The sequence below is a fragment of the Pan troglodytes genome, chromosome 20, assembly GCF_028858775.2.
Source record: "Pan troglodytes isolate AG18354 chromosome 20, NHGRI_mPanTro3-v2.0_pri, whole genome shotgun sequence".
Taxonomy (NCBI): domain Eukaryota; kingdom Metazoa; phylum Chordata; class Mammalia; order Primates; family Hominidae; genus Pan; species Pan troglodytes.
The window spans coordinates 42,928,377-42,956,222 of NC_072418.2; the positions used below are offsets into that span (position 1 = coordinate 42,928,377).

The 27,846-nt window shown below is 51.0% G+C and overlaps 1 protein-coding gene across 2 annotated transcripts in view; it reads right to left on the minus strand.

Moving 5' to 3' along the window:
* Window positions 1–6,976: 6,976 nt before the first annotated feature.
* FCGBP (Fc gamma binding protein) overlaps window positions 6,977–27,846 on the minus strand; it is a 122,836-nt gene continuing 101,966 nt past the window's right edge. For both annotated transcript variants that reach the window (XM_063801672.1, XM_054674083.1), the window contains 11 exons: window positions 26,917–27,058; window positions 23,151–23,488; window positions 21,348–21,921; window positions 20,343–20,959; window positions 19,072–19,615; window positions 16,906–17,477; window positions 15,760–16,333; window positions 13,864–14,063; window positions 10,367–10,750; window positions 7,275–7,546; window positions 6,977–7,150 (listed from right to left, as the gene is read on the minus strand). In XM_063801672.1, coding sequence (XP_063657742.1) covers window positions 7,141–7,150; window positions 7,275–7,546; window positions 10,367–10,750; window positions 13,864–14,063; window positions 15,760–16,333; window positions 16,906–17,477; window positions 19,072–19,615; window positions 20,343–20,959; window positions 21,348–21,921; window positions 23,151–23,488; window positions 26,917–27,058 — 4,227 coding nt within the window. In that variant the 3' untranslated portion in view covers window positions 6,977–7,140. The remainder of the gene's footprint in view (window positions 7,151–7,274; window positions 7,547–10,366; window positions 10,751–13,863; window positions 14,064–15,759; window positions 16,334–16,905; window positions 17,478–19,071; window positions 19,616–20,342; window positions 20,960–21,347; window positions 21,922–23,150; window positions 23,489–26,916; window positions 27,059–27,846) is intronic.

Genomic DNA, 27,846 nt, shown 5'->3' on the forward strand with positions numbered 1-27,846 from the left:
GGTGGAGGTTGCAGTGAGCCGAGATCGCACCATTGCACTCCAGCCTGGGTGACAAGAGCTAAACTCCATCTCCAAAAAAAAAAAAAAAAGAAAAAAGAAAAAGGATACAAGTAATTACATTTAGGGCTCACCCAGATAATCCAATCCAGGATAATCTCCCTGTCTCAAGAGCCTTAGCTTAATCACACCTGCAAAGACCACTTACCCACATAAGGCAATATTTGCAGGTTCAAGAGATTAGGATCTGATATCTTTGCGGGGGTGGGGGCATTTTTCAACCTACCACAAAACATCTCAAACTTAATAGTAGGTGCTCAAACACATTTATTTATTCATTGATTTATTTTATTTTTTATTTTGTAGAGATGTTTTCCGGGCTGGTCTCAAACTCCCGGACTCAAGGGATCCTCCCACCTCATCCTCCCAAAGTGCTGGGATTATGGTGTGGGCCATCGTGCCTGGCAAAAACACATGTATTGAATGAATGAAGGAATGTCCACAGCAGGGTCATAAGAGCTAGCATTGAGTACACCTGTCAGCGAAAACTCAAATTAGAACCAAGTGTGCAAAACTTTGCGGAGGCTGTTATGACTAGGACCTTGATGACTTGATGAATTTTCTTTTTAACTTATGTAACAAAATTTTAAACTTTTCACAAAAAGTAGAGAATATGAGAAGTCCCCATTTATTCGCCACCTGGCCTCAACAACTATTAACACGTAAAACAGCCTTGTTTTATCTATTGCCCTTCCATCTTTTTATTTTTTTCTGGAGTATTTTAGAGCAAACCTCGATAATATGCCATTTCACTTCCAGGTACTTAAGTATGCATCTCTTAAGAAAAAGAAGAGAACATTTTCTTCCATTATCACACCTAACAAAATTAACAAGAAGTCCTTTTTATAATCTAGTAGCCAGTCTATATCCATATTCCCTCAATGGTTTAAAGTATGTGATTTAGGCTGGGCATGGTGGCTTACACCTGTAATCCCAGTACTTTGGGAGGCTGAGGGGGGAATGGATCACCTGAGGTCAGGAGTTCGAGACCAGCCGGGCTAACGTGGTTAAATCCCATCTCTACTAAAAATACAAAAATAAGCTGGGCATGGTGGCGGGCATCTGTAATCCCAGCTACTCGGGAGGCTGAGGCAGCAGAATCACTTGAACCTGGGAGGCAGAGGTTGCAGTGAGCCAAGATCACACTATTGCACTCCAGCCTGTGTGAAAAGAGCAAACTTCCATCTCAAAAAAAAAAAAAAAAAAGAAAAAATGATTTAAACAGTACTGCTGGCTAGGCATGGTGGCTGTCATGCCTATAATCCCAGCACTTTGGGAGGCCAAGGCAGGTAGATCACTTGAGATCAGGAGTTCGAGACCAGGCTGGCCAACATGGTGAAACCGCATCTCTACTAAAAATACAAAAATTAGCCAGGTGTGGTGGCGCACACCTATAGTCCCTGCTACTCTGGAGGTTGGCGCATGAGAATCACTTTAACCCGGGAGGCAGAGGTTGCAGTGAGCCGAGATCACACCATTGCACTCTAGCCTGGGCGACAGAGTGAGACTCCATCTCAAAAATTAAAAAATAAATAAAAAATTACTGCTTGTTTAAATCAGGATCAAAACAAAGTCCCTTCATTTGGTGTGTGTTCTCTCTCTTGCACGCACACATACATATAAGCTTTTTAGCCAAGAGTCTTCAGAGATTATAATTTATTTATTTGTTACATAGAGACAGGGTCTCACTATGTTGCCTAGGCTGGTCTTGAACTCCTGGCCTCAAGCAATGCAACCTGGCTTCCCAAAGCACTGGGAATACAGACAGGCATGAGAAATGCCAGGCTATAATTTATTTACTTTAGATCTTTTTTGGGGGGAGTACAACATGCTAAGAGAAAAGTACATGTAACTATGGTTTTATGAAGTATCACAAAGGGAAGAAACCACATAACCGACACTCAGGTCAATAAAGAGAACATGACCAGTACCCCCAAATTCCCCTTTTGGCTCTACTCTTAGGGGTCTTTTCATGTGTACACTGTTCTAACCTTGCTTCCTTCACTCCATAATATATTATGAAGATCACCCCAGAACAGCTTATAGAGATCTTTCTTATATTTCATTTATCTGGATAGTAGTCTGGTGTGTAGATGAAACGTCGTTTAGTCAACCAGTCTACCAATAGAAAATTGACTTAGTTGTTTCCAGTCTTTTTTCCTTACAAAGAGTGTTGCAGTGAGCAACCTGGGCTCGTTGCCGGTGGAAGGTGTCCAGGTTCTGGGCGTTTTGAACAAAGAACTGGACAAAACGCACCAACGAAACAACCAACAAAAGAATGAAGCAAAGAAAGCATACATTTATTGAAATGAAAAGTACACTCCACAGGGTGGGAGCAGGCTGAACAGACACACTCCACAGACCAGGAAGCAACCAATCAGAGGCTGAAGTGAAGGTACAAAGTTACACCCTATGCAAACGTCTGATGGGTCGCGGGAGGGGACCAATCAGAGGCTGAAGTGAAGTTACAGAGTTACACCCCTATGCAAATGAAGACTAGGCCCATGACCAGTCTGATTGGTTGTGGGAGACTACCAATCAGAGGCACTTTCCATCTTTCATCGGCCACGCGGGGAGGGGAGGGGAGGGGAAGCCCGCTGGGGTTGGGGGTTGCGAAGGGAGTAGCCTCTGATCCTTTTGTTGCTTGGGTGTGGAAAGTTGGGATTTTCCTTTTGATTCCGTTCTAGGAAGTCAGTGCAAATCAGCCTTAGGTTTCCTGCCTCTAGACTATTCTCCTGCCTCAGCTTACATCCTTTTATTGCCAATGTATCTTTAAGTTGGATTCCTAGCAGTGAGATCAGATCAAAAGATAAATGCAGCCGAGCCGGGGGGACTGCTCACGCCTGTAATCCCGGCACTTTGGGAGGCTGAGGCGGGTGGATCACTTGAGGTCAGAAGTTCAAGACCAGCCTGGCCAACACGGTGAAACCCCGTCTCTACTAAAAATACAAAATTAGCTGGGCATGGTGGCGCATGTCTGTAATCCCAGGTACTTGGGAGGCTGAGGCAGGAGAATCGCTTGAACCCGGGAGGTGGAGGTTGCAGTGAGTCGAGATCCCGCTACCACACTCCAGCCTGGCTAACAAAATGGACTCCATCTCAAAAAAAAAAAAAATTTTTTTTAAATGCACCTGCAATCTTGTTAGACACTGCCAAATGTCCCTTACACCTTGGACTTACACGTTGTGCATTCCCACTGGTAACACAGAAGAGTGTTCTTTTTCTCATAGTCTTGTCAATAAATTATATTGTCTAATTTTTGTGACTTTGCTAATGGGTGAGAAGTAGTATCGCAGGGTAGTTTAATTTGCATTTCTCTTTATATGAGCAGAATTGGACATTTCTTAGGTTTTGTTTGTTTGTTTTTTGTTGTTGAGACAGAGTCTCGCTCTGTTGCCCAGGCTGGAATGCAGTGGCACGATCTTGGCTCACTGCAACCTCTGTCTCCCCGACTCAAGCAATTCTCCTGCCTCAGCCTCCCGAGTAGCTGAGATTACAGGCGTGTGCCAGCGAGCTTGGCTAATTTTTGTATTTTCACCATGTTGGGCAGGCTGGTCTCGAACTCGTGACCTCAGGTAATCCGCCTACCTCAGCCTTCCAAAGCGCTGGGATTACAGGCATGAGTCACAGCGCCCAGCCACCTCCTTAGGTTTTAAGGCAATTTGTATTTCCTTTTCTATGAACTATTCCAATCGTTTGCATATTTTTCTACTGGAATGTTGCTTTTTATTCTTTATTTTTAGGACCTCTTAATTCTTTTTCTCGAAGGGAAATTGATCCCCAGCAATGGTTGACAGCAAAATTAAATAGAAAGCACTGGCTATGGTAGAGGACACATCTGGATTCAAATCTGGCCTCCATTATTTACAAACCGTTTGCCCTTGGGCAAGTTATTTAACTTCACTGAGCCTATTTCTTTGTCTATTCCCGTTTCACAGAGTAATTATGAAGTTCAGAAATACTGTACACAAAGAACATGACACATTGTATGCATTCAACATGTTTAGATTCCTCCCAATTGCTTGTTTATATCCTCAACCCATGTTTTTCTTTTCTTTTCTTTTTTTTTTTTTTGAGACAGTCTTGCTCTGCTGCCCAGGCTGGAGTGCAGTGGTGTGATCTTGGCTCACTGCAACCTCTGCCTCCCGAAGTTCAAGGGATTCTCCTGCCTCAGCCTCCAGAGTAGCTGGAATTACAGGCACATACCACCACGCCCAGCTAATTTTTGTATTTTTTAGTAGAAATGGGGGTGTCACCATGCTGGCAAGGCTGGTCTCGAAATCCTGACCTCAGGTAATCTGCCTGCCTCGGCCACCCAAAGTGCTGGGATTACAGGTGTGAGCCACCGCACCTGGCCAACCCAGTTTTTTCTAACTGGGTTCTTGTCTTTCTTATTGAAGGATCTCTTTGCATATTGTGGATATTAATCCTTTGTTAGGTTTGTTGCAAAGCTTTCCTGCAAGTTTGTTTTTACTTATTTATTCATTCATCAGTAGGTGTACTGAGCACCTACTATGTGACAGAGACTGTGCTAGGAGCTGCAAATAAAGTAGTGAATGAAGCAGATACTGTCTCTGCCCTTAAGTTATTTCTAATTGGAGAGAAAATCAAACAAAATTAATTATAAAGTGTGACAAAGGCTAAGAAGGAATTTAGCAAAAGGGTGGGACAGAAGGGGATCCACTTTTGGTGGGGTGGTCATGAAAGGCCTAAGTTATTAACATCGAAGATGACATTGAAGGATGAGAAAAAGCCAGTCATGTCATGAATGGAGGGACAAGCATATTATAAAGGACTGAAGTGGCAAAATTTGGCACATTCAATAAATTGAAAGATCACATTCCCAAATCATAATTGGCAGGGAGAATAGTGATAGGAGATGAGTCAAGAGGTTGGCAGGGGCCTCACAGGACAAGGTGAAGAAATTTGACTTTATTATAAATGTATATAATTATTATATATATTATATAATATATATATTTATATATATAATCATCATTATTATTTTTTTAAAGGACAGGATCTTGCTCTGTCACCCAAGCTGGAATGCATGGCACAATCATAGCTCACTGTAACCTCAAACTCCTGGGCTTAAGCAATCCTCCCACCTCAGCCTCCTCAGTAGCTGGGACTACAGGCCTGCACCACCACGCTTGGCTAATTTTTAAATTTTTTGTAGAGACAAGGTCTTGTTATGTTGCCCGGCTGGTCTTGAACTTCTGGCCCCAAGTGACCTGTTTCTATTTTAAGGAAGATTGTCATGGCAGCTGTGACAATGGATTACAGAAGAGAAAGAGCAGACAGTAGGCTACCATGTTGTTGACAGAAGTTAGGATAATGGCTTGTACCAGATAGTGACAGTGGGCATAATAAGAAAGGTAGATTTCAGGTATGTTTTTTGTTTTTTTTTTGTCGAGATAGAATCTTGCTCTGTTGCCCAGGCTGGAGTGCAGTGGCACAATCTTGGCTCACTGCAACCTCCGCCTCCCAGGCTCAAGCAATTCTCCTGCCTCGGCCTCCTGAGTAACTGTGATTACAGGCACCCGTCACCATGCCCGGCTAATTTTTGTATTTTTAGTAGAGACAGGGTTTCACCATGTTGGCCAGGCTGGTCTTGAACTCCTGACCTCATGATCTGACCACCTGAGCCTCCCAAAATGCTGGGATTACAGGCGTGAGCCACCATGGGGCCTTGGGTATGTTTTGAAACAGTTCAACATGATTTGTTAAGGAACTGAGTGGAGGACAAAGGAGAGGAAGAAATAAAAAATAATTCCCCTGGCCGGGCGCGGTGCCTCACGCCGGTAATCCCAGCACTTTGGGAGGCCGAGGCGGGCGGATCACAAGGTCAAGAGATCAAGACCATCCTGGCCAACATGGTGAAACCCCGTCTCTATTAAAAGTACAAAAATTAGCTGGGCGTAGTGGCGCACGCCTGTAATCCCAGCTACTTGGGAGGCTGAGGCAGGAGAATCGCTTGAACCCGGGAGGCAGAGGTTGCAGTGAGCCAGGATTGTGCTGCTGCACTCCAGCCTCGTGACAGAGCGAGACTCCATCTCAAAAATAATAATAATAATAATAATAATTCCCCTATTTTCTTGCTGCTGAACTTACTGGGTGGTAATTGTGCTATTTAAGGAGGTAGGGAAGACCCTCATGGGAAGGGGACAGATTTGAAAGGAAATAAAGACTTCAGTGTTTTACTTGTTGGTTGCATTAACACATTAAATCTTCACTCCAGCTCTATAAGTACTATCATTAACTCTACTTTAAAGATGAGAAAACTAATCCAGAGAGAAATTAAGTAACTTGCTAGGGTTATAAATGATAAAGCCAGAATCTATTGATCTTTCTCCATTTTCCACTCCTTCCCTCCATCCAATCATTTATCTTCTCTTTTTATTGAGACAGGGTCTCACTCTGTTGACCAGGCTGAAGTGCAGTGGAATGATCATGGCTCACTGCAGCCTCGACCTCTCAGGCTCCAGTCATCCTCCCACCTCAGCCTCCCAAGTAGCTGGGAATACAGGCACGTGCCACCACACCCAGCTAATGTTTATATTTTTTGTAGTGATGGGGTCTCACTATGTTGCCCAGGCTGATCTCAAACCCCTAGGCTCAAGCAATCCTCTTGCCCCAGCCTCCCAAAGTGCTGGGATTACAAGCGTGAGCCACCGTGCCTGGCCATTTATCTTCTCATCCATCCACTCTTCTAATCACCTATTGCCTCATCTTCCTAGTTCCCCACACACCATTTTCTCAATTCACCCACCCATCTCTTCATCCACCCATGCAATCATCCATCCATCCTCCCAGCCCCCAATAAATATTCATCACGTGCCAGATTCCCCAGGCACCTGATACCTGCTGTGCAGGAGGAAAGTCAGGGATGAGAAGGCATGAGACAGACACAATGACATGCAGCTTAGCTTAAGATATTTATTTAATGCTCTCACATTTGGCCTCTGTGACCCAGAAAAGCGGTAGAGCAGGGCAGGAGCACATGATGCATCCTTCAGCCACTGCAACCTCCAGAGGGACCAGGTCTTCTTCAGGAAATCTTCGTTCCTGGTGGATGACTGATCAGCCATAACTGCAAGACACAGACATTTAGCACCTCCGCTTGCAGACTAAACACCCACCCTGACTGCCCTCATCCCATGAGGATCCAGGTGCCTTTGCCCCAAGAAGCCTGGTTTCCATACTACATCCCTCACCATGGGGAGAAGTCCTGCGCTCTCCATTTCTCCATCGCTGGCTTCTCCTGGGAGTCATGCCAATCATTGGTCTGGTCCCCATCAAAGTTTCCACAGGCCCCACACAGTTTCCCAGCATGGTCATCGCTGACAATCACAGCCACCTTCCCATTGGCTCCAAGCCACACCTGGACCCCTGCCTTCTGGCGGACTAGCAGGGAGCCATCAGGTGTACGACTCACGGACACAGATGCTAACTTCTCAGCTGGGAGATCCACTCGGAGACCATTCACCTGGTGGGGGATGCCCAGCAAACACAGAGGTGAGGCCACAGCCACAGAATAGCTGGGTGTTACCAGGATGGAGGATGGAGACCCCAAACAAGATAAGTTCATGGAGCTAAATCAAAGAGGCAGGTGCTGAAAGAGATGAAGACCTGGATGTTTGCACTATTTGGAGCAATGGATACATGAGAAGATAGCTGGAGATCTGGATAGACGGATAAAAGGATGGAGAGTGGAGGGATGGAGAGACGTACCCATGGATCTACACAACACCCCAAAGTCGGTGGGGGAAGCATTTTGTACCAGACAGATAAGCAAACAAACGGACAAACAATCAAACCCCAGGGTCATCCTTATGGTTCTAGTTTTCTTTTTCTTTTCTTTTCTTTTCTTTTTTTTTTTAAGATAGGGTTTTGCTTTGTCATCCCAGCTGGAGTGCAGTGGTGCAATCACAGCTCACTGCAGCCCTGACCTCCTAGACTCAATCAATCCTCCCACCTCAGCCTTCTGAGTAGCTGAGACTACAGGACTACAGATGTGTGCCACCACACCAGGCTAATTTTTGTATTTTTTTCTAAAGATAGGGTCTCACTATGTTGTCTAGGCTGGTCTTGAACTCCTGGATTCAGGTGATCTGCCTCGCTCAGCCTGGTTCTAGTTTGCAAAATAAAACAAACTTTGAGCACATCCTGTAAGTTATTGGTTCCCTAACCAAAACAACGTTATCCTTTATTTTTGCAATGCTGATGTCTGAAGATAAGTAATGACTTTAGCAAATAAAATAATCATGTGAGAAAATTACTTTTTCTTCATCATAGGCTGCAGATCCAGTAACTTTGTGAGTTTTTCCTTTACATAACTGTTGTCTATGTTAGTTGGTGAATTAACCCTTCTAAAGTTAGATTCCCTAGAGAAACTTCCTTAAAAGACTTGTCTTTTTTTTTTTTTTTTGTAAATCCTTCTTTTGTTTGTTTGTTTTTTGTTGTTGTTGTTTTGTTTTTTGGTTTTGGTTTTAGTTTTTTTTTTTGAGATAGAGTCTTGCTCTGTCGCCCAGGCTGGAGTGCAATAGCGCGATCTCAGTTCACTGCAACCTCCGCCTCCCGGGTTCAAGTGATTCTCCTGCCTTAGCTGGGACTACAGGCATGTGCCACCATGCTCGGCTAATTTTTGTATTTTTAGTAGTGACAGGGTTTTGCCATGTTGGCCAGGCTGGTCTCTAACTCCTGACTTCAAGTGATCTGCCCGCCTCGGCCTCCCAAAGCGCTGGGATTACAGGCATGAGCCACCATGCCCAGCCCTCTAAATGCTTTTGTATCTGAGTTTTCCTCTGCCAGATGATTGGAGAGATAGGTAGATAGATCTGAAAAGACAGATGGGTGGGTGGGTGGGTGGGTGGATGGATGGAGGGATGGATGGGTGGATGGGTGGATGGACGGATGGGTGGGTGGATGGAAGAAAGAAGGGAAAAAGACTAGAAGGAAGGAAATAGGAAAAAGAGAAGGGGGTAGAATAGATGCTGGAAGGAAGGACGGGAAAAGGGAGGATGGGTGTAGTGAAGGACAGATGAAGACTAGTGGATGGAAAGTCTCAGTAGGGTGCAAGCTTTCCAAGTATAACGACTGAGTCCGAGTCATCTCTCTTACCCAGCACATGGCCTGGCACAAAAGGAGCAGGGCTGAGTTTATTCACAAAACCAACCTTTTACTGAGTACCCTCTAGGTGCCATGCCCTGATCTGGGTACTGGGAACAAACTGGTGACCAAGATGGACAGGATCCCTGCCTACCTGCGGCTTATAGTCCAGTGATGAACAAAGATGCTGAGCATCTTCTGGGAGTTTCCTTCTAGGAGTCTGGAATTTTGGTAGGTGGATACCAAAACCCCAGGCACTGAGACTCTATGAATTTCCCTGGCAGATGACATTTCATGTTTCATCACAACTTTGTTGCTGGAGGAATTAAGCACATCCTGTGTGACTCTACCAAGAAAGGACTCTCGGAAGCTTGCACATGATTTCCCCTGGACTTTGTGCGATGCACCTTTTCCCTGTGTCAATTTCACTTCGTATCTTTTCCCTATGATACATCTTAGCCCTAAGTACAACTGTATGCTGAGTCCTGTGAGTCCTAGTGAATCACTGAACCAGGTTATGGGAAACCCTGACACATTATGTGACCCCCCACCCCCAGCCTTGACCAATCACGGAACTTCCTCCCTAAAGTCACAGTGATTGGCTCCAGGGGTGGGCATGTGACCCAAACTGGCTCAGTGAGATATAATCCTGGGTCTTTTATTGAACCATTTTCTGTTAAGGTAGATAAGCTGGTGGGGTGTAGGCCTGGGCAGCTGGGCGGAGGTCGTCTTTACACCTGTAAGTGGAAAGCCTGTTTGAGAACAAAGCTGATTTGGCAAATAGCAAGTCTCAAAGACGGAAGTACAAATTTCTGATAATATTGCCAGGGCACCTAGATCCAGCCATTCCTGAGGCTCTATCCTGGGATTTTCTAGCTACATGGACTAATAAATTCAATTTTGCTTAAGGCAGTTTGAATTTGGTTTTAAGTCACTTGCAACCCATAGAGTCTTGATTCATACTAATGTCAAAACTATTAAGTTACTTGAGTATGTTTTTGCTCCTCTAGAACTCAGCCAGAACAGAGGGACCAAGTTTGAAATATTGAGATAAATACAAATCCAGAGACTAAACCGCAGAGACCTGGATAAAGAAAACAGATCGCAAGACAGAAAGGAAGCCAGGAATGTGGGGACACTGTAATCAGAAGAGCGAAAGCCCAGGGAGACATTCCCTACCCCCTACTCACAAACTTACCCACACACCCTTGTTTGGAGTCAACGTCACAATCCCATCCTGGAAGAAGATGTGGACCTGGCCCACAGCCTCCGTTTTGCCATGGCAGATCTGGACTTCGGCAACTACACGGTACCAGGGGATGGTATTCTGTAGTCCTGGGCAGCGGGAGGAGAGCTCATAGACACCAGGAGAGGTGGTGGCACCACGGGCCCCATCAAAGGTGGTGAGGTTGGCACCCACAGACAGGACACAGAGACCACGGGTGGCCCAGCAGTTCCGGGCTTCAGCCTTGACCTCACATACACGGCCTGGTGGGCAGCCAGCTGCCTGGCATGTCAGGCCGGAGCTTGAGGAACAGGAACAGCGCTCGCTGCAGTCTGAGGTCAGCAGGGAGGAGTTTACCTGTGCACAGAAAGGGGCCAGGTTATGGTGGTGGGATGGATCGCAAAAATGGCCACACTGCTTGAACCCTCTGTATCCATGCAGAGTGACTTTACAGACTCCCATTAAGAAATAGAGTTTATTTCCCCCTCCCTATGAATCTGGGTTGGCCGTAAGACTATATTTAGGTCAATGAAACACAGAAGAAGCAATGTTGTAACAGGTTTAAGCCTAGACCTTAAGAGACCTCACAGCTTCTCTTTCCTTCTCTCTCTCTCACATACACAGAATCCTGCCCAGCCACCATGAGAACAAGCCTGGGCTAGCTCCCTAGAAGATGAGTGACCCCATGGAACATAGATAACTCTTCCAGCTCAGGCCACCCTAGACCAGGCAGCCTTCAGCTGACCCACCAGCTGACTACAGATATTATACATGAGTAAGCCCAGAGGATAGCAGAAGAACCACCCAGCCAAGTCCAGCCTAAACTGCAGTCACAAAATTGCAAACTAAATGAATAATTGTTTTAAGCCACAGCGTTTTGGAGTGATCTGTAACCCAGCAAAAGCTAACTGATACAGGTAAGAAATGAAGAAATGTAATTAACAAAATAAATGCCATCTCTACAATGATGATTTCCACATCTCTAGGCCAGACCTCTCCCATGAAGGCCAGACTCACAAATCCAAGACTTCGGGCACAGGCAGAGGGGTCAGGGCAGAGATGGGGAAGCATAGGGAGCTGAGGGGTTCAGAGGAGGCACCTAACCCAGCCTAGGGGATCAAGGATGGCTTCCAGTAGGCAGTGAGACCTCAAGGAAAGAGCAAAATTTGGCTCCATTTGCAAGCAATGCAAGTTAGTGCTGCATGTTAATGGCTAGCCTCGGGCTGACTTCTCTATGTCACAATTTCTTCATCTGTAAAATGGGGAAAATAGTCATAGTATCTATTGCATAAGATTGTTGTGATTATTAAATGAATTAACATCCAGAACATGGCCGGGAGAGGTGGCTCATCCCTGTAATCCCAGCACTTTAGGAGGCCAAGGCAGGAGGATTGCTTGAGCCCAGGAGTTTGAGACCAGCCTGGACAACATAGCGAAATCCCATTTCTACATAAAAATTAAATAGTTAGCCAGGGATGGCAGTGTGAGCCTGTGGTCCCAGCTACTCAGGAAGCTGAGACAGAAAGATCGCTTGAGCCCAGGAGTTTGAGGCTGTAGTAAGCCGTGATCATGCCACCGCACTCCTGCCTGAAAGACAGAGTGCAATCCTATCTCAATAAATAAAGAAATAAATAATAACACCCATAACAAACATGGTGCATAGTAAGAGCTCAAAAAAAACTATTAACAAGAATAAATCAATTCTTCAATTTAATTCATATTATTAAACAATTACTAGCTGGGCTACCTATTTGCACTGTTGTAAACTGCTATTTCTTTTTTTTTCTTTTTGACATGGAGTCTCGGTCTGTTGCTCACGCTACAGTGCTGTGGCACAATCTCGGCTCGCTGCAACTTCCACTTCCTGGGTTCAAGGGATTCTCCTGCCTCAGCCTCCCGAGTAGCTAGGACTACAGGTGTCCACCACCACACCCAGCTAATTTTTGTATTTTTAGTAGAGACGGGGTTTCACCATATTGGCCAGGCTGGTCTCAAACTCCTGACTTTTTGATCCGCCCGCCTTGGCCTCCTAAAGTGCTGGGATTACAGGTGTGAGCCACTGCACCCCGCTGTAAACTGCTCTTTCTTTTTACTGAGTGCGATGAACATGCAGGGCAAGGCCCAGTGCTCAGTGGGTATCTTTCCTGTATAATCGGGCCTGATCCTCAGACACCTATGGTACAAAGATGGTGATTAGTCCCATTTTACAGGTGAAGAAAATGCAGTTCAAGGAGGGGCCAAATGATGCCCCCGCCCCAAGATATCAGGTCCTAATCCCTGTAATGAGTAAATGTCACCTTATATGGGAAAAGTGTGTTTGCAGATGTGATTGAATTAAGGATCTGAAGATGGAAAATTTCTCCTGGATTATCTGAGTGAGCCTTAGATGCAATCACGTGTATCCTTATAAGAGGGAAGCAGAGGGAGATGTTATGACACACTCAGAAGAGGAGGCAGAGGTTGGCGTGATGTGGCCACAACGAAGGAAAACCTGCAGCAACCAGCAACTGGAAGAGGCAACGAACAGATTTTCCCCTAGATTTCTTTTTTCTTTTCTTTTCTTTTCTTTTTTTTTTTTTTTTGACATGGAGTCTCGGTCTGTCACCCAGGCTGGAGTGTAGTGGCGCCATCTCGGCTCACTGCCACCTCCGCCTCCTGGGTTCAAGTGATTCTCCTGCCTCAGCCTCCTGAGTAGCTGGGATTACAGGCACGCACCACCATGCCCGGCTAATTTTTGTATTTTCAGTACAGACAGGGTTTCACCATGGTGGTCAGGCTGGTCTTGAACTTCTGACCTCGTGATCCGCCCGCCTCAGTCTCCCAAAGTGCTGGGATTACAGGTGTGAGCCACCGTGCGTGGCTCTTTTCCTTTTTTCTTTAGAGGTAAGGTCTTGCTCTGTCACCCAGGCTGGAGTGCGGCAGCGTGATCATAGCTCACTGCAGCCTCCAACTCCTGGGCTCACGCCATTGTCCCACCTCAGCCTCTTGAGTAGCTGGGACTATAGGTGTGCACCACCATGCCCAGCTAATTAAAAAAACAATTGTAGAGATGGGGTCTCATTATGTTGCCCAAGCTGGTTTTGAATTCCTGGGCTCAAGTGATCCTCCTGCCTTGGCCTCCCAAAGGGCTGGGACTGCAAGTATGAGCCACTGGGCATGGCCTCCCCTAGATTTCTCTGGAGGGAGTGCCACCTTGCCAACACCTTGATGTCAGCCCAGTATTCCTGATTTCTGACTTTTGGCCTTCAGAACTGTGGGAGAATGAATTTCTCCTGTTTAAGCCACCATGTCTGTGGTAATTGGTTACAGAAGCTGCAGGAGACTAATAGGGGGAGGTTGCTTGCATCAAGTCACACAGCTGGGATATGGTGGTACCTCCTCTGTCCCCAGCCTTGAAGAGGTCAGCACAGAATCTCTGGGTCTCTCTCAAGCTCTTCTACCCTCTCTGCCCACCTCAAGCCCCTACTCACCGGCAAGTATCGGCCATTATGGGTGCAGCCACAATCTTGGACAGGGATGCAGACACCCTGGGAAAGCAGGAAGCGGTCGTCGCACTCACAGCCCTCAAAACAGCGGGTGGTGCAGCCCGTGAGGCCGGAGAGAGCCGCACAGGAGCCCTGGCAGGTGCGAGTGCAGATGGAGTAGTGGCTGTGGGCGGGGCACTGGAGCGCTGCAGAGAGAGGAGGCAGGGCTGAGTCACACCTCCAAAGGGTCCTGGATAACCAATGGGGCCTACTGCACACCCAGCCCTCTTTTAGGCGGTGCTGAGGACACAAATATTGAGAAAAGTCTCAACCCCAGTCCTACAGAGCTCACTTCCAGTGGGACAGACAGGAAGAGCCCAAAGTAAACATGCTGCATCAGGGAGTGTAGACAGAGAGGTCAGGGTCAGGATGGGGAGGCACAGGCAGAGGGGTCAGGGCCAGGGTGGGGAGGCACAGGCAGAGGGGTCAGGGCAGGCATGAGGGGGCAAAGGCAGAGGGGTCAGGGCCAGGGTAGGGGGCTACAGACAGAAGGGTCAGGGCTGGGATGGGGAGGGCACAGACAGAGGGTTGAGGGCCAGGGTAGGGGGCACAGGCAGAGGGGTCAGGACCAGGGTCGGGGGCACAGGCAAAGAGGTCGGGGCCAGAGTGGGGGCACACAGGCAGAGGGGTCAGCGCCAGGATGGGGAGGGCACAGACAGAGGGTTGAGGGCTGGGGTTGGGGGCACAAGCAAAGGGGTCAGGGCTGGGGTGGGGGGGCAAAGGCAGAGGGGTCAGGGCCGGGATGGGGAGGGCACACACAGAGGGTTGAGGGCCGGGGTAGGGGGCACAGGCAGAGGGGTCAGGGCCGGATAGGGGGCACAGGCAGAGGGGTCAGGGCCAGGGTGTGGGGGGCACAGGCAAAGGGGTCAGGGCTGGGATAGGGGGGCACAGGCAGAGGGGTCAGAGTTGGGACAGGGGCTATATGGACCCAAGGGAAGTATCTGTGGTAAGTCCCTGGTCTCTGGCTAAGCAATTGGTGGAGGTGTGGCTGTTCTGCAATGCCCACCAGGTTTGGGGAAGGAGCATTAGGCTGGGGGTGAAATGCTGATTTTATCTGGGAACACAGCAGGTAAGAGGGACGGTAAGGACACCCAGGGGAAGGTGTCCTGGACACCCTAACAATTACCACAGACTTTGTAGCTTAAACAGGGGAAATTCATTCTCCCACAGTTCTGAAGGCCAGAAGTCAGAAATCAGGATCACTGGGCTGACAGTCAGGAGAGAGTTCAGGGCTTGAGACAGACAGACCAGGTCCATGGTCAACAATGAGAACAAATCTAAGGCCGTGGGTGTGGACGACCGCCCTGGGTATAGGTCCTGCCCAGGGGAGACCTGGCTCTGACCTGGAGCCGAAGGGGCCATTGCTTTTTCCTGAGAGTCTCTGGTGATGTCCCTCCCATGGGGAATTGAATGAGAGGTACACTCCTAGTTTAGGGGGGTGTTTAATAGCCTGCAGCCTTGTCTTGGGGGGACCTGAGGGGATATGGTCTTGTCGGGGGTAGAAGGAGGGTCTGTGTGAGCCACAGATCTCCCAACCCATCCAACTCTCCCTTTCAGGTCACTGCAGAAAGAGTCCAGAATAGAGCACTAGGGAAGAAGAGAATTTGAGGTTTGAGGAGAGTGGGCCCGGACAGGAGGCTGAGAAGGAACAGTCAGAGGGATAGCAGGGAAGCCAGTGGACTACGCCGCGGGAGAAGGAGTTGTGTGGGTGTGGGGTGGGAGGGGGTGGGGAGGGAGCGCTTTTACAGGGAGAAACCACTCCGACATGCAAATAGAAGGAATGGGCCAGGAGGGGCCCCTACACCTGGTCTAGAGTCCTGCGAAGGACCCATGGACACTCACGGCAGAAGCTGTCTGTCCTCCAGGGCTTCACGGCCACGCCAGCTGCCTGACAGGCCGCCGTGTAGGCTGCCAGGCTGCGGCACAGGAAGGCTTTGTCACCCTTTTGCGCGCACAGGTCGTATACGCATTGGCGGAAGTACTCAGAGGGACTCAGCACCGCCTGGCAGGTCGCGAAGGGGCCCTGGGGGTTCCGGAGCTGCCCGCAGGCCTCGTTGCTCTCATAGGGTGCAGTCTCCTCTGCCAAGCACACCGGGCAGCCTTGGGGCCCGCAGCCCTCGCCACAGCCCTTGGAGGAGCCGGGCGCCCGCCATGCAGCCCCAAAGGTCTCCACACTGGACGCTGCCGAGCCATTGGGCAGGACAAAGTCATCACTCCAGTTGCCATTGAAGTTCCCACAGAGGCCACAGAGCCGTCCACGGAAGGGGCTGGGGATGGACATGAGGAGGTGGGCATCGCCATCAAAGAGAAGCCGCAGCCCCTTGGTCGTCTGCAGAACCATGTTTTGGCCCTCGGCGGTCACCCGCACGCGGCCCACAGCCACAGGCAGGGCCACAGCCTCGCCGTCCACGGTGACCTGGGTGGAAGGGTCGGGTAGGTCAGGGACTCACAGAACCACAGGCAAGGCTGTCCTGTCCCACTCCCAGGCCAGAGCTGCATCTCCCTCAGTCCCATTAACATCAGGTCATGTTTCCCTTAAACTTCTTGGGCCTCAGGCCTGGCGTGGTGACTCACACCTGTAATCCCAGCACTTTGGGAGGCCCAGACAGGTGGATCACTTGAGCCCAGGAGTTCGAGACCAGCCTGGCCATGACAGCAAGACCTCATCTCTACCAAAAATAAAAAATTAGCTAGGCATGGGGGGCTGAGGTGGGAGGATTGCTTTAGCCCAGCAGGTTGAGCCTGCAGTGAGCTGTGATCACGCCAATACACTCCAGCCTGGGTGACAGAACAAGACCCTGTCACAAAACAACACAAAAATCTCCCACGGTGGGACCATTCACCAGACCTTCCAGGGTAGGGACCAGAGTTCCCATGTTAGAGGAATGTCCCTCTCATACCTACAGGGTGGGGTTGTGTCTCCCTCAGAACCCCCTAGATGGGGCTGTGTTGCCTTCAGACCCCCAGGGCAGGCTCACATGGACTCACCTGCTGCCCCTGAGCTAGGCTCACAACCTGGCCAGTCACAGTAACCAGGAGGCGTTGGAGATCTCCAGCTGCATTCTTCTCAAGCACGATGGAAAAGTCCTCGTCCCCAGGCTTTGGGTGGCAGACTTGGGCCAAGACATAGGAGCAGGAGCCATGCAGGTCGTAGACACGGCCATCAAGGGTGATGTAGTGGATGCCCCCGTTGGCCAGGCAGCGGCCACAGCCTGTGGCATGACAGGCCTGGACACCATCCTCTAACCGGCACTCCTCATGGGGCCCACAGGCTGCGCCCTCCTGGCAGGTGACATGGCCACCTGGCCCACACTCACAGCGCCGCTCACACTCAGGGCCCGGGTAGAAGACTTCGCCCAGTGGGTAGTAGCGGCCATCATGGAGGCAGCCACACTGGCCCACGGGTACGCAGGTGTCACCACTGAGCACGAAGCCAGCATCACAGACACAGCCTTCACGGCAGGCCGACTCACAGCCCTCGGGTGCCGAGAGGCTCGGACAGCTCACAGGGCAGGAGTCACCGCAGAGCTCGTAGTGGCTGTGGGCAGGGCACTGCAAGGCTGTGGGGACAAGGTGGGCATGAGCCAGGTAGGTGTTCGAGTCGGGGTCTGGGGAGGTCCTGAGTGGGAAAACTGCTCAGGCCAACTTGAGTGTCTCTGTGTATGCACATGTGATCCAGGACATCTAACTGGGGGACTCAGTGTGGGACCTGGAATGGGAGGGGACATGCCCTGGTCTCTCTGACCAGGTTATGTGTTAGCCTGACCTAATATTTCTGAAGATCAAATGACTCTGCTTGCCTGATTTTTATTTATTTATTTATTATTTTTTTATTTTTTTGAGACAGGGTCTCACTCTATCTCACCCAGGCTGGAGTGCAGAGGCGCGCTTACTGCAGCCTCCACCTCCTGGGCTCAAGCGATCATCCTGCCTCAGCCCCCCGAGTATCTGGGACTACAGGCATGAGCCACCACATCTGGCTAATTTATTAGTAGTTTTCTGTAGAGATGGGGTCTCACTATGTAATCCAGGCTTACCTGGGTGAAATGGATCACTTATATGTGTTTGGGATATTCAAGATCAGAACAGACGATGTTTATCTCAGGGTGTGAATGTGACTGGGGTATGGGGCCACATGTATCTCAGGGTATGACTCTGCCTGAGGGCACCCAGCTGTGGGTGTCTGACCTGGAGCATCTCCCAGAGTCCTTCTGACATGGTCTGTCTCAGGGTGTGCCTGGGTAAAGTTGGCAGGATACAAGTGACCAGGAGACCTTGCCTGAAGGGAACCACCTAGGACTATCTAATCATGCATCTGTGTGGATCTGCCCAGGGCTATGTAAGAGTCCTGATTCTATCTGAGTGTATCTAACCAGTTAGTCTCAGTACAAAATCTGAGCAGATACCACTGAAGGTATGTGACTTATTCTATGTGACTAGGTGTATTTCAGTGTGTGCAACAGACCAAGAGCCTCTGACCAGCTGAAACTCACTAGGTCTTCCTAACCAGGGGTACCTTGCTGTGTGACTGAGGCAGGGTCAGCCATCCCAATCTACATGCCTTGGATATCTGAGAGCATGGATCACCAATCCCCAACAGTGTCCTGGACCCCAGGTTTCTGACTAGGTGTTTCTTTTCTTTTTTTCTTTCTTTTTTTTTTTTTTGAGGTGGTGTCTCACTCTGTTGCCCAGGCTGGAATGCAGTGTCACATCATGGCTCACTGCCACCTCTGCCTCCTGGGTTCAAGTGCCTCAGCCTCCTGATTAGCTGGGATTACAGGTGCCCAGCACCACGCCCAGATAAATTTTGTATTTTTAGTAGGGATGGGGATTTCACCATGTTGACCAGGCTAGTCTCAACTTCCTGACCTCAGGTGATCCACCTGCCTCGGCCTCCCAAAGTGCTGGGATTACAGGCGTGAGCCACCATGCCCACACTCTGACTAGGTGTTTCTAACTCTCTCTCACTGCAGTACCTTTCTTGGGGCATTTCAGTGTGTGAGTGCCAAGGTGTTTCCTGACAGGAGATACCAAGCTCAGAGGAAGGAAAGTGGCCCCTGAGCCCCATGGAGGAGGAAGGGGCTGCTGTCCTACAGTCCTGGGAAGGACAGGGAGAGACCCGACCATGTGGACCATGCATGGAGCAGTACTCACGACAGAAGTCCGGCCGCCTCCACTCGCCGAGCTGGGCCCCAGCGGCCTGACAGGCTGCCACGTAGGTGGCCACTGCAGGACAGAGGCCTCCAGGATGGCCCTGAACTTGGCAGGCGTCCAGCAAGCAGCCCTGGAAGTACTGCGCGGGCGGCACAAGGCCGTGGCAGGGCGCCAGGGGGCCGTCGGTGGCGGAGATCACGCCGCACGCGTCCGGGCCGCCGAAGGACTCCTGCTGCTCTGGGGTGCACGGCGACGGGCATGGCTTGGACACACATTCCCCGCAGCCCTGGGCGCCGCCCACCTGCCATCCCGCGGGCTTCCCGCCCACAGCCTTCAGGTCGTCTGCGGGGTCCTGGTTGTAGTTCCCGCATAAGCCACAGAGAGAGCCCGCGTACGCCGCCGGCACGCGCAGGCGCACGAAGCTGTCCCCATCGAAAGCCAGCGAGAGCCCTGAGGTTGTGGTCACCACCAGGTCAGCGCCGCTCAGGTGTGCGTGCAGGAGCGAGTCCAGCTGGAAAGGCAGAGCCACGAACACGCCGTCGACCTGCGGGCGGGGGGTGGCGGCGGGGGGATGGGGCGCGGTGAGTGGAGAAAACACGGGTTTGAATCCTGGCCCCACCACCTACTAGCTGTGGGACCCAGAGCATGTCACCTCCCCTCTGAAAATAATAATGAGCATCTATAGGCCGGACCTGGTGGCAAAGCCTGCAATCCCAGTATTTTGGAAGGACGAGATGGGAGGATCACTTGAGGTCAGAAGTTCAGACCCGCCTCGGCAACATAGTGAGACCCCCATCTCTACAAAAAAAATGAAAAATCAGCCAGCGTGGTGGCCTGCGCCTTTAGTCCCAGCCACTTGGGAGGCGGAGGCCAAGGCGGGAGGATGGATTGAGCCCAGCAGTTCCAGGCTACAGTGAGCCCTAATCCTGTCACTGCACTCCAGCCTGGGCAACAGAGTCAGGCTAAGAAAAAAAAGAAAGAAAGAAAAACACAAAAGAAAAAACAAAGAGCCTCTATAGGCTCATGTCACTGACTCCTCATCCTTCTCAAAAACAGGTACTTTTCTTAGACCAGTTTACAGAGGAATACACTAGGCTCAGAGAGGAAGAAGCCGCTGTGCCAAGCCATCAGGCTCCTAGGCCTACACTCTGACCCTTCCATCATGCCCCAGCTAAGCTGTGAAAGGTGCCCAGGGGAATGGTGAAGCCCTTACCATCTCAGGCAACCCCAGAGCTGGCACTTGCTCCTGTCTGGCCCACAGCCCTCCTCACCTGTAGCTTCCGGGGCCAGCGGGCACTCAGTGTCAGGCTGTGGTTGTAGATTTGCAGGGTGACACTGCGGGTGTAGCTGACAGCCTGGCTGCCCCGGTGCTCATTGGCTACAGTGACAGTGAAGTTCTCAGTCCCCAAGGGTGGTCCGTGGCAGGGTGCACTCAGCAGGTACTCGCAGGTGCCTTGGAAATCGAATCGGTGCCCATCCAGAGTGACGTAATGGGGGTCACCCCACGCCTGGCACTCAGCTGTGCTGACGGGCTGGCAGCCGTGCTGGCCGGATGGCAGGAGGCCACACACTTCACCCAGCCCACAGCTGGCAGGTGTGCAGACCAGGGAGCCACCCCCAGGCCCGCAGCGGCACCTCTGGGAGCAGGTGCCATCAGCCCAAAACTCACTGCCCGCCTCGTGGTAGGTGCCATTGGCCCAGCAGCCGCAGCCGTTGTTGAGGGAAACACAGCGGTCAGCACTTAACGCGAAACCCGCGTCGCACTGGCAGCCCTCCACACAGGGGCCCTCGCATACAGCTGGGGTCGTAAGGGGTGCAGGGGATGGACAGCTGGCCGGGCAGGGTGGGCCACAGACCTCATAGTGGCTGTTTTCTGGGCAGGTGATCTCTGTGGGCAGATGAAGGAGCAGGAAGGAGAGAAATAGAGAGAAGGGTGTCAGGGGTGGGGTCCCAGGACAGGGTGTGAGGAGACAGAGATACTAGGGAGCAGACAGAAAAAGGGAGAGACAGAAAACAAGACACAGAGAGAGGACACAGAGAAAGAAATGGGAGAAAGCGAGACACCAGGAGACCCAAGCAGAAACTGAGGGAGCTAGAGAATGAGAAACAGACAGATAGAGACAAGCAAAGCGAGGCCCAGAGATAAGCACCAAGAGACAGAGAGACAAACAGAGAGAAAAGAAAACAGAGACCCAGAAGGACCAGAGTGAAACCAAACCAGCCCCAAAGAGACGGGACCCCGCCCCCCGCCCCGCCTCTGCTCCCCCAACACTCACCACAGCCGACCTGTGCCCGCCAGTCTTCGATGACAATCCCAGCGGCCTGGCAGGCGGCCACGTAGGAAGCCAGAGCCTTGCAAAGAATGTCATGGTCCCCACCACCCATGCAGACGTCCAGAACACAGCCCTTGAAGAAGCTCTCAGGTGGCACATGAGCATGGCAGGTGGTGAAGGGGCCCCCTGTGCCGGGGGCCAGGGGTCCGCAGAAGCCAGGGCCCTCGTACTGCTCCAACCGGTCCTCAGGGCACGTTGGGCAGGACCCCCGACATTCATCCCAACACAGTGGGTCCCAGCCTGGGGCTCGCCAGCTGCCGCCCCAGATGGGTATGGAGGGAGCCAGTGTGCCATTAGGGAAGACCTGGTCATTGTTGGGGTTGCGGTCCATGTTACCGCAGAGCCCGCACACTGCGCCATGATAGCTGCTGGGCAGCGTCACGTCTACCCGCCAGTTCCAGTCATAGCTCACTTGCAGTCCAAAGTCAGCCACCAGCAGTGCCTTCGATGCACCCTGGGTCACTGAAATCCGCCCGTCGGCCACGGAGACAGGCAAGGCTGTGAGCACACCGTTCACCTGGGGGAAGGAGGGAAGGCAAACGGGTCACTGGAGGTTTTACGGCCCCAGCTCTGGCCCTCTGCCTCCCTCTCTCTCATCCCACCGGGGGCTGGGAGAGGCCAAGGCCTTTCCCCGATAGTTGGATTGTCATCTGACACACTGTGGACAGTTGTTCTAGCCCAGGTCTTGGGGAATGAAACCTCACTTTACTTTTTCTAGATCTTCTCCCTTGATCTCTATCTCCCTCCTCTGTCTCTCTGTCTCTCTGTCTATCTCTCCCTCCTCTTCCCTTTCTCCCTCCTACCCTCATTCTCTGTGTGTCTCTTCCACTCACTCACCATCATTTATCCAGTGCCTACTCTGTTCCATCCCTCATTTTCTCTCTGTGAGCTACCATTAAGCTCTATCTCCATTTCCCTGGGCAGAAAGGAGAGCCCATCTGTCTCCTCTGATCTCCCTACATATCTCCCTATATTTCTTTCTTTCTTTCTTTCTTTTTTTTGAGACAGATCCTCACTCTGTCACCCAGGCTGCAGTACAGTGTCGAAATCTTGGCTCTTGTAACCTCCGCCTCCCAGGTTCAAGTGATTCTCCTGCCTCAGTTTCCAGAGTAGCTGGGATTACAGTAGCACCACCACACCCAGCTAATTTTTGTATTTTTAGTAGAGATGGGGGTTTCACCATATTGGCCAGGCTGGTCTCGAACTACTAACCTCAGGTGATCCACTCGCCTCAGCCTCCCAGAGTGCTGGGATTACAGGCATGAGCCACCGCACCTGGCCCGATCTCCCTGTATTTCTCTCTGTGTCCTGGACTCTGGGCCTCTCACTTGTTCCCTCACAGACACTCAAACGACTGTTCACCTGGACTAGACTCTGAGCTCAGCATGTGACATGCACCGCCTTGCTGTGGGGCAGGCCCTGATACGATGCCCACTTCACAGATGAGGAAACTGAGGCCTACCAAGTGAACTGCCCAGCATCACATAGCTCATAAGGAGGAGAGGCTGGATTGAAACCCAGGTCTATAAAAAAGGCAAATGCTGAGGTCCATGTTAAAGCCCTTTGCAAGGGGCTAGGCTCATTTAATTCCCAGTAACAGGGTGATATTTTTGCTGCAATTATTCTTTTTGTTGACAGTTTGTTTCAGGCCCAGGTGAAGACAAAGAGCCTTGAGCTGCTAACTATGGTCGTCAGGATCCCTCCTGCCCTCCTGGGGACCTCAGGGGACCATCCTGCCACACATACCCGGACTTTGCCGATCTCATCCTTGTGGATGGAGATGTTGGTGCCGAGGGCAGCCACGGTGACGACTCTCACGTAGGACACAGCAGGGTTGCCCCGGTTCTCGTTCTTGGTGGTGACGGTGAAGGGTGTCAGGCCCTGGGTGCTGACCCCCGGGCAGCCAGTTGTTGCCAGCACATAGTTACAGGTGCCCTGGAAGTCAAACTTCCGGCCATCGAAGGAGTGGTAGTGTGGGTCACCCCACAGCCAGCACGTGGCCTCATAGTTGGGCAGGCACACGCCCTGGCCACCCTGCTCCTTGCATGTCTCCTGTGGCCGGCATGTCACGCCGTGGCACGGGTCTGCGGACAGAAGAGGGAGGAGGACCTTGAGGGGCTGCCCATTGTAAAGCATGGCCACTCCCTCCACATCTACCCCAGTCTGTGCCAGGGATCTGAGGGTTACTGCAGGCAAGACCACATTCCAGAGTCCTCATGTCTAGCACCCACTTCCTATAGTTTGTTTTTATATTTTCTTTTGTTTTATTGGTTTTTTGAGATGGAGTCTTTCTCTGTCACCCAGGCTGGAGAGCAATGGTGCAATCTCGGCACACTGCAATCTCTGCCTCCTGGGCTCCAGTGATTCTCCTGACTCAGCCTCCTGAGTGGCTGGGATTATAGGTGCCCACCAGCATGCTTGGCTGATTTTTGTATTTTTAGTAGAGACAGGATTTCACCATGTTGGCCAGGCTGGTCTCGGGCTCCTGACGTCAAGTGATCAGCCAACCTTGGCCTCCCAGAGTGTTGGGATTACAGGCATGAGCCATCATGCCCAGCCTGCTATTTTCAAGACCAGCCCCTGGGAGTCCCACACATCTGACACTGAGGCCCCATGGTGGACTGTGTCTAAGTCTCGGCTGTCAAAGGTCCCATACCTGAGACCTGGGCCCCAGAGGTCTGTACAGCCAAGACCCAGTACCTAGAGTTCCCCTGCCTCTGAGACTGAGGCCCTGCCATTTGCTGTGTGAGACTGAGATCCTGGAGTCCACGCACCTAAGACCAAGGCAAAAACCAAGGCTCTGGGTCTGTTTAAGGTGCACTTTCCATGCTGCCCTTGCTTGAGATTTCACCCTGTTCTTGTATTTTAAGTTTTATAGGAACCTCACCCTCTTCACTTACATAGGCTACGGCTGCTTTCACACCACAGTGGCAGAGTGAGTAGTTGTGATCCAGAAGGTATAGCCTGCAAGCTTAAACATTTACCATCTAGCCCTTTAGAGAAAAGGTGCACTTGACCCCAGTTGAGATCTGTGCCCCAGGGGTCCTTGTGTCTGCGATGCCAGCCCTGAGAGCATTCATGTCTGAGATCCCAGCCCCAGGGTTCTCTGTGTTCAAGACCTGGGCCCCAGGCCAGGTGTGGTGGCTCAGGCCTGTAATCCCAGCACTTTAAGAGGCTGAGGTGGGAGGATCGCTTGAGCCCTGGAGTTTGAGACCAGCCTGGGCAACATAGTAAGATCCCATTTCTACAGAAAGATTAATAAATTAGCCAGGCATGGTGGTGTGTGCCTGTAGTCCCCCACTAGTCGGGAGGCTGAGGCGGGAGGATTGTTTGAGCCCAGGAAATCGAGGCTGCAGTAAGCTACACTACACTCTAGCCTGGGCCACAGAGTGAGACCTTAGCTCAAAAAAAAAAAAAAAAAAAAAAAAGATCTAGGCCTCAGGGTCCCCCATGCCTGAGACCTCAGCCCCCTGGACGTCTCCACATTTGAGGGAAATTGGTCTCCAATTTCTCTAGGTCCTGGAGGCCTCTGTGCCCAAGACTAGGGCCCTGGGGTGATCTTCTGGCAAGAGCCCAGCGCCAGGGTCTCAGCAGGATTTGAAATGTTTGAGACCCTAACTAGCTAAGTCTCATGGGCTGGGCTCCCTCAGTGCAAGACTCCATCCCTGAGGGTTGCTGTATTCAAGACAGTACCCTTGAGCGTGTCTCACTGCTGAGGCCCTGTCCTGGAGGGTTTCTGTGTCCGAGACCCTGTTCGTACAGTTACTACATCTGTGACCCCAGCTTGCAGAACCCCTGTGTGGGAGAGGCCAGCCTTCAAACGTCTCCTTCCTCCTGTGTCCATTATCTATGTACCGCCTCTCAGCTTCAAATACACCCACGGAGTTAAGCTTTGTCAACAGAGGGCACTGGAGAGTCACTGCAGGAGGGAGGGGCTCCTGGTCTGGCTTCTAGCCAGTTTGGCCCTTCCAGCTCTGGCCAGGGTTTGGGGCCACATTCAGCGAGTGCCACTGGCCCCAGCTGGTTTCCCAGGGAGCGGTTTCCTTCTTGCCAAGTCCAGCCTGCAGAAACCTCTGTGCCACCCAGTGGGCTACAGCTGCAGTGAGACTGGACTCAGCCTTGGGGCTGATTCTCCCCTCCTTGAAGAGGAGGGGCCAATGTCTCCCTTCCTTGAGGCCTCTACCTTAGCCCTAGAGTGAGGGCTACTTCCTATATCTGCTTTGGTGGTATTCTTTAGTGTTCTCTTTATCGTTTCTATTTCTATTTACTTATTTGTTTGTTTGTTTGTAAAGAGATAAGGTATTGCTGTCTTGCCTAGGCTGGAGGGCAGTGGTGCAATCATAGGTCACTGAAGCATCCAACTACTGGGCTCAAGTGATCCTCCCAACTCAGCCTCCTGAATAGCTGGGACCACAGGCATGCATCACCAGGCCTGGCTAATTTTAAATTTTTTGTGGAGTCAGCGGTCTCGCTATGTTGCCCAGGCTGGTCTCGAACTCCTGACCTCAAGTGATCCTCCCAAAGTGCTGGGTGTGTGAGCCACCGCACCAGGCCCTCTTTACCCTTTAATAGTTAATCTCCTATTAATAAGTAAATGATTGTTTAATTAAACTTTCCTCATTCAAATGGCTGTGTGCTTTCTGTCTCTCAACTGGATGCTGAGCGATATACCCCCCATTCCTGTGAGTCCCTGTTATCCTGCTCATCAGCCCTTAGGGTCTCAACCCCCACCCCTTGGTGCTGGAGCTCCTATTCTCTCATCCTTGTGGGGAGGAGGGTTCTCTGCTCTTCACCCTAAGAAATGAGCCCTGGCGGTAGTAGCTCTGTGTCCCACATTTAGTCTGGGGGGGTTCCCACATCGGAGACTATACTCCTAGAAATCCTGATCTTCCACTTGAGATGGGTCCCCATATCCAATGTCCTGCCTTGGTGGGGTCTTTGTGCCTGAGACTCAGAACTCTGCTCTCTGTCCCTGCCCCTGGGATCCCAGTCTCTCCCCTGCCCTTTGGTGCTAGTGTCTGAACCCCACACCTAATCCCACACATCAGTGTTCCGCTCACGATGGCCCCCTAGGCTGCTGCTCCTGTATTCTAAAGTCTTATAGGAGCCTGACCTCTTCACTTACATAGTCTACTGCTGCTTTCATGCCACAGTGGCAGAGTGAGTAGCTGGAACGAGATCATGCACCCTGCAAGCTTAAATATTTGCCATGCAGCACATTAGAGCAATGGCGCGCCCATCCCTGCCTTATAACGAGGGTCTCTGACATCCACTCTGAGAAACCTCTGAGGGTCTCCACAGCCTGGATTTTCCCTAAGGGTCCCTACCTCCCAAAGTAGGTGGCCCTGGCCCTGTGAAACCTGGCCTAGGGGTCCCAGGTCTGCGACCTCAATCATTAGTCCTGTGCACCTCCCACCATGGACACCCCAGTCACACCACCCTCAGCTCCAGAGTCCCCATCCTCCATCCCTAGTCCCATCAGCCCCAGTCCCAGCCCAGCCCAGCCCAGCACCTTTGTTGACGCAGCTCAGGATGCCTCCGGAGGGCTGGCACACCTGCCCCGGCTTGCAGCTGTGTTCCTGGCACACCACGCCTTTACCTGCATGGCACGTGCACTGCTGCCGACAGTCGTCAATGAGGACTGTCTGCTCCGGCTGTGGGGAGAGAGGGAATGGCCATCAGGGGCACCACGGGTGGGAGCTGACTCACATCTCTGGTGTTCTGGGCACAGAGGGGTTTGGCAGACATCACAGACAAGGGACATCTCTTAGCAGGATGGCCCCTTATCTGTGAAGCTGAGGCACAGCATGGCTTTGGGGCCATCATTCATTGGTTCATTCACTTTTCTTCATTTACTCATTCATTCCAAAATATCCGCTCAACGTCTGCTGTAGGAGAAATGGTGTGACACAGTAACTAAGGGCAGATAGCCTGGGCTTGAAGCCCGTTTCTGCTGTTTCCAAACTGTGTGACACTGGGCAGTTACTTCACCTCTTTATGGCTCAGTTTCATGATCTGCAGATTGCAGATGATAGTAGCACCTGCCTTTGGAAATATAACTGAGTTATATTCAGATAATAACCAAGTTATATTCAGATAATAACCAAGTTATATTCAGACATGTAAAATTCAGATAAAATGAAAAGGGTAGGCCGGGCGCGGTGGCTCATGCTTGTAATCCCAGCACTTTGGGAAGCCGAGGCGGGTGGATCACGAGGTCAGAAGATTGAGACCATCCTGGCTAACACGGTGAAACCCCATCTCTACTAAAAATACAAAAAATTAGTCGGGCGTGGTGGCGGGCGCCTATAGTCCCAGCTACTCAGGAGGCTGAGGCAGGAGAATGGTGTGAACTCGGGAGGCGAAGCTTGCAGTGAGGCAAAACTGCACCACTGCACTCCAGCCTGAGTGACAGAGCGAGACTCCATCTCAAGGGAAAAAA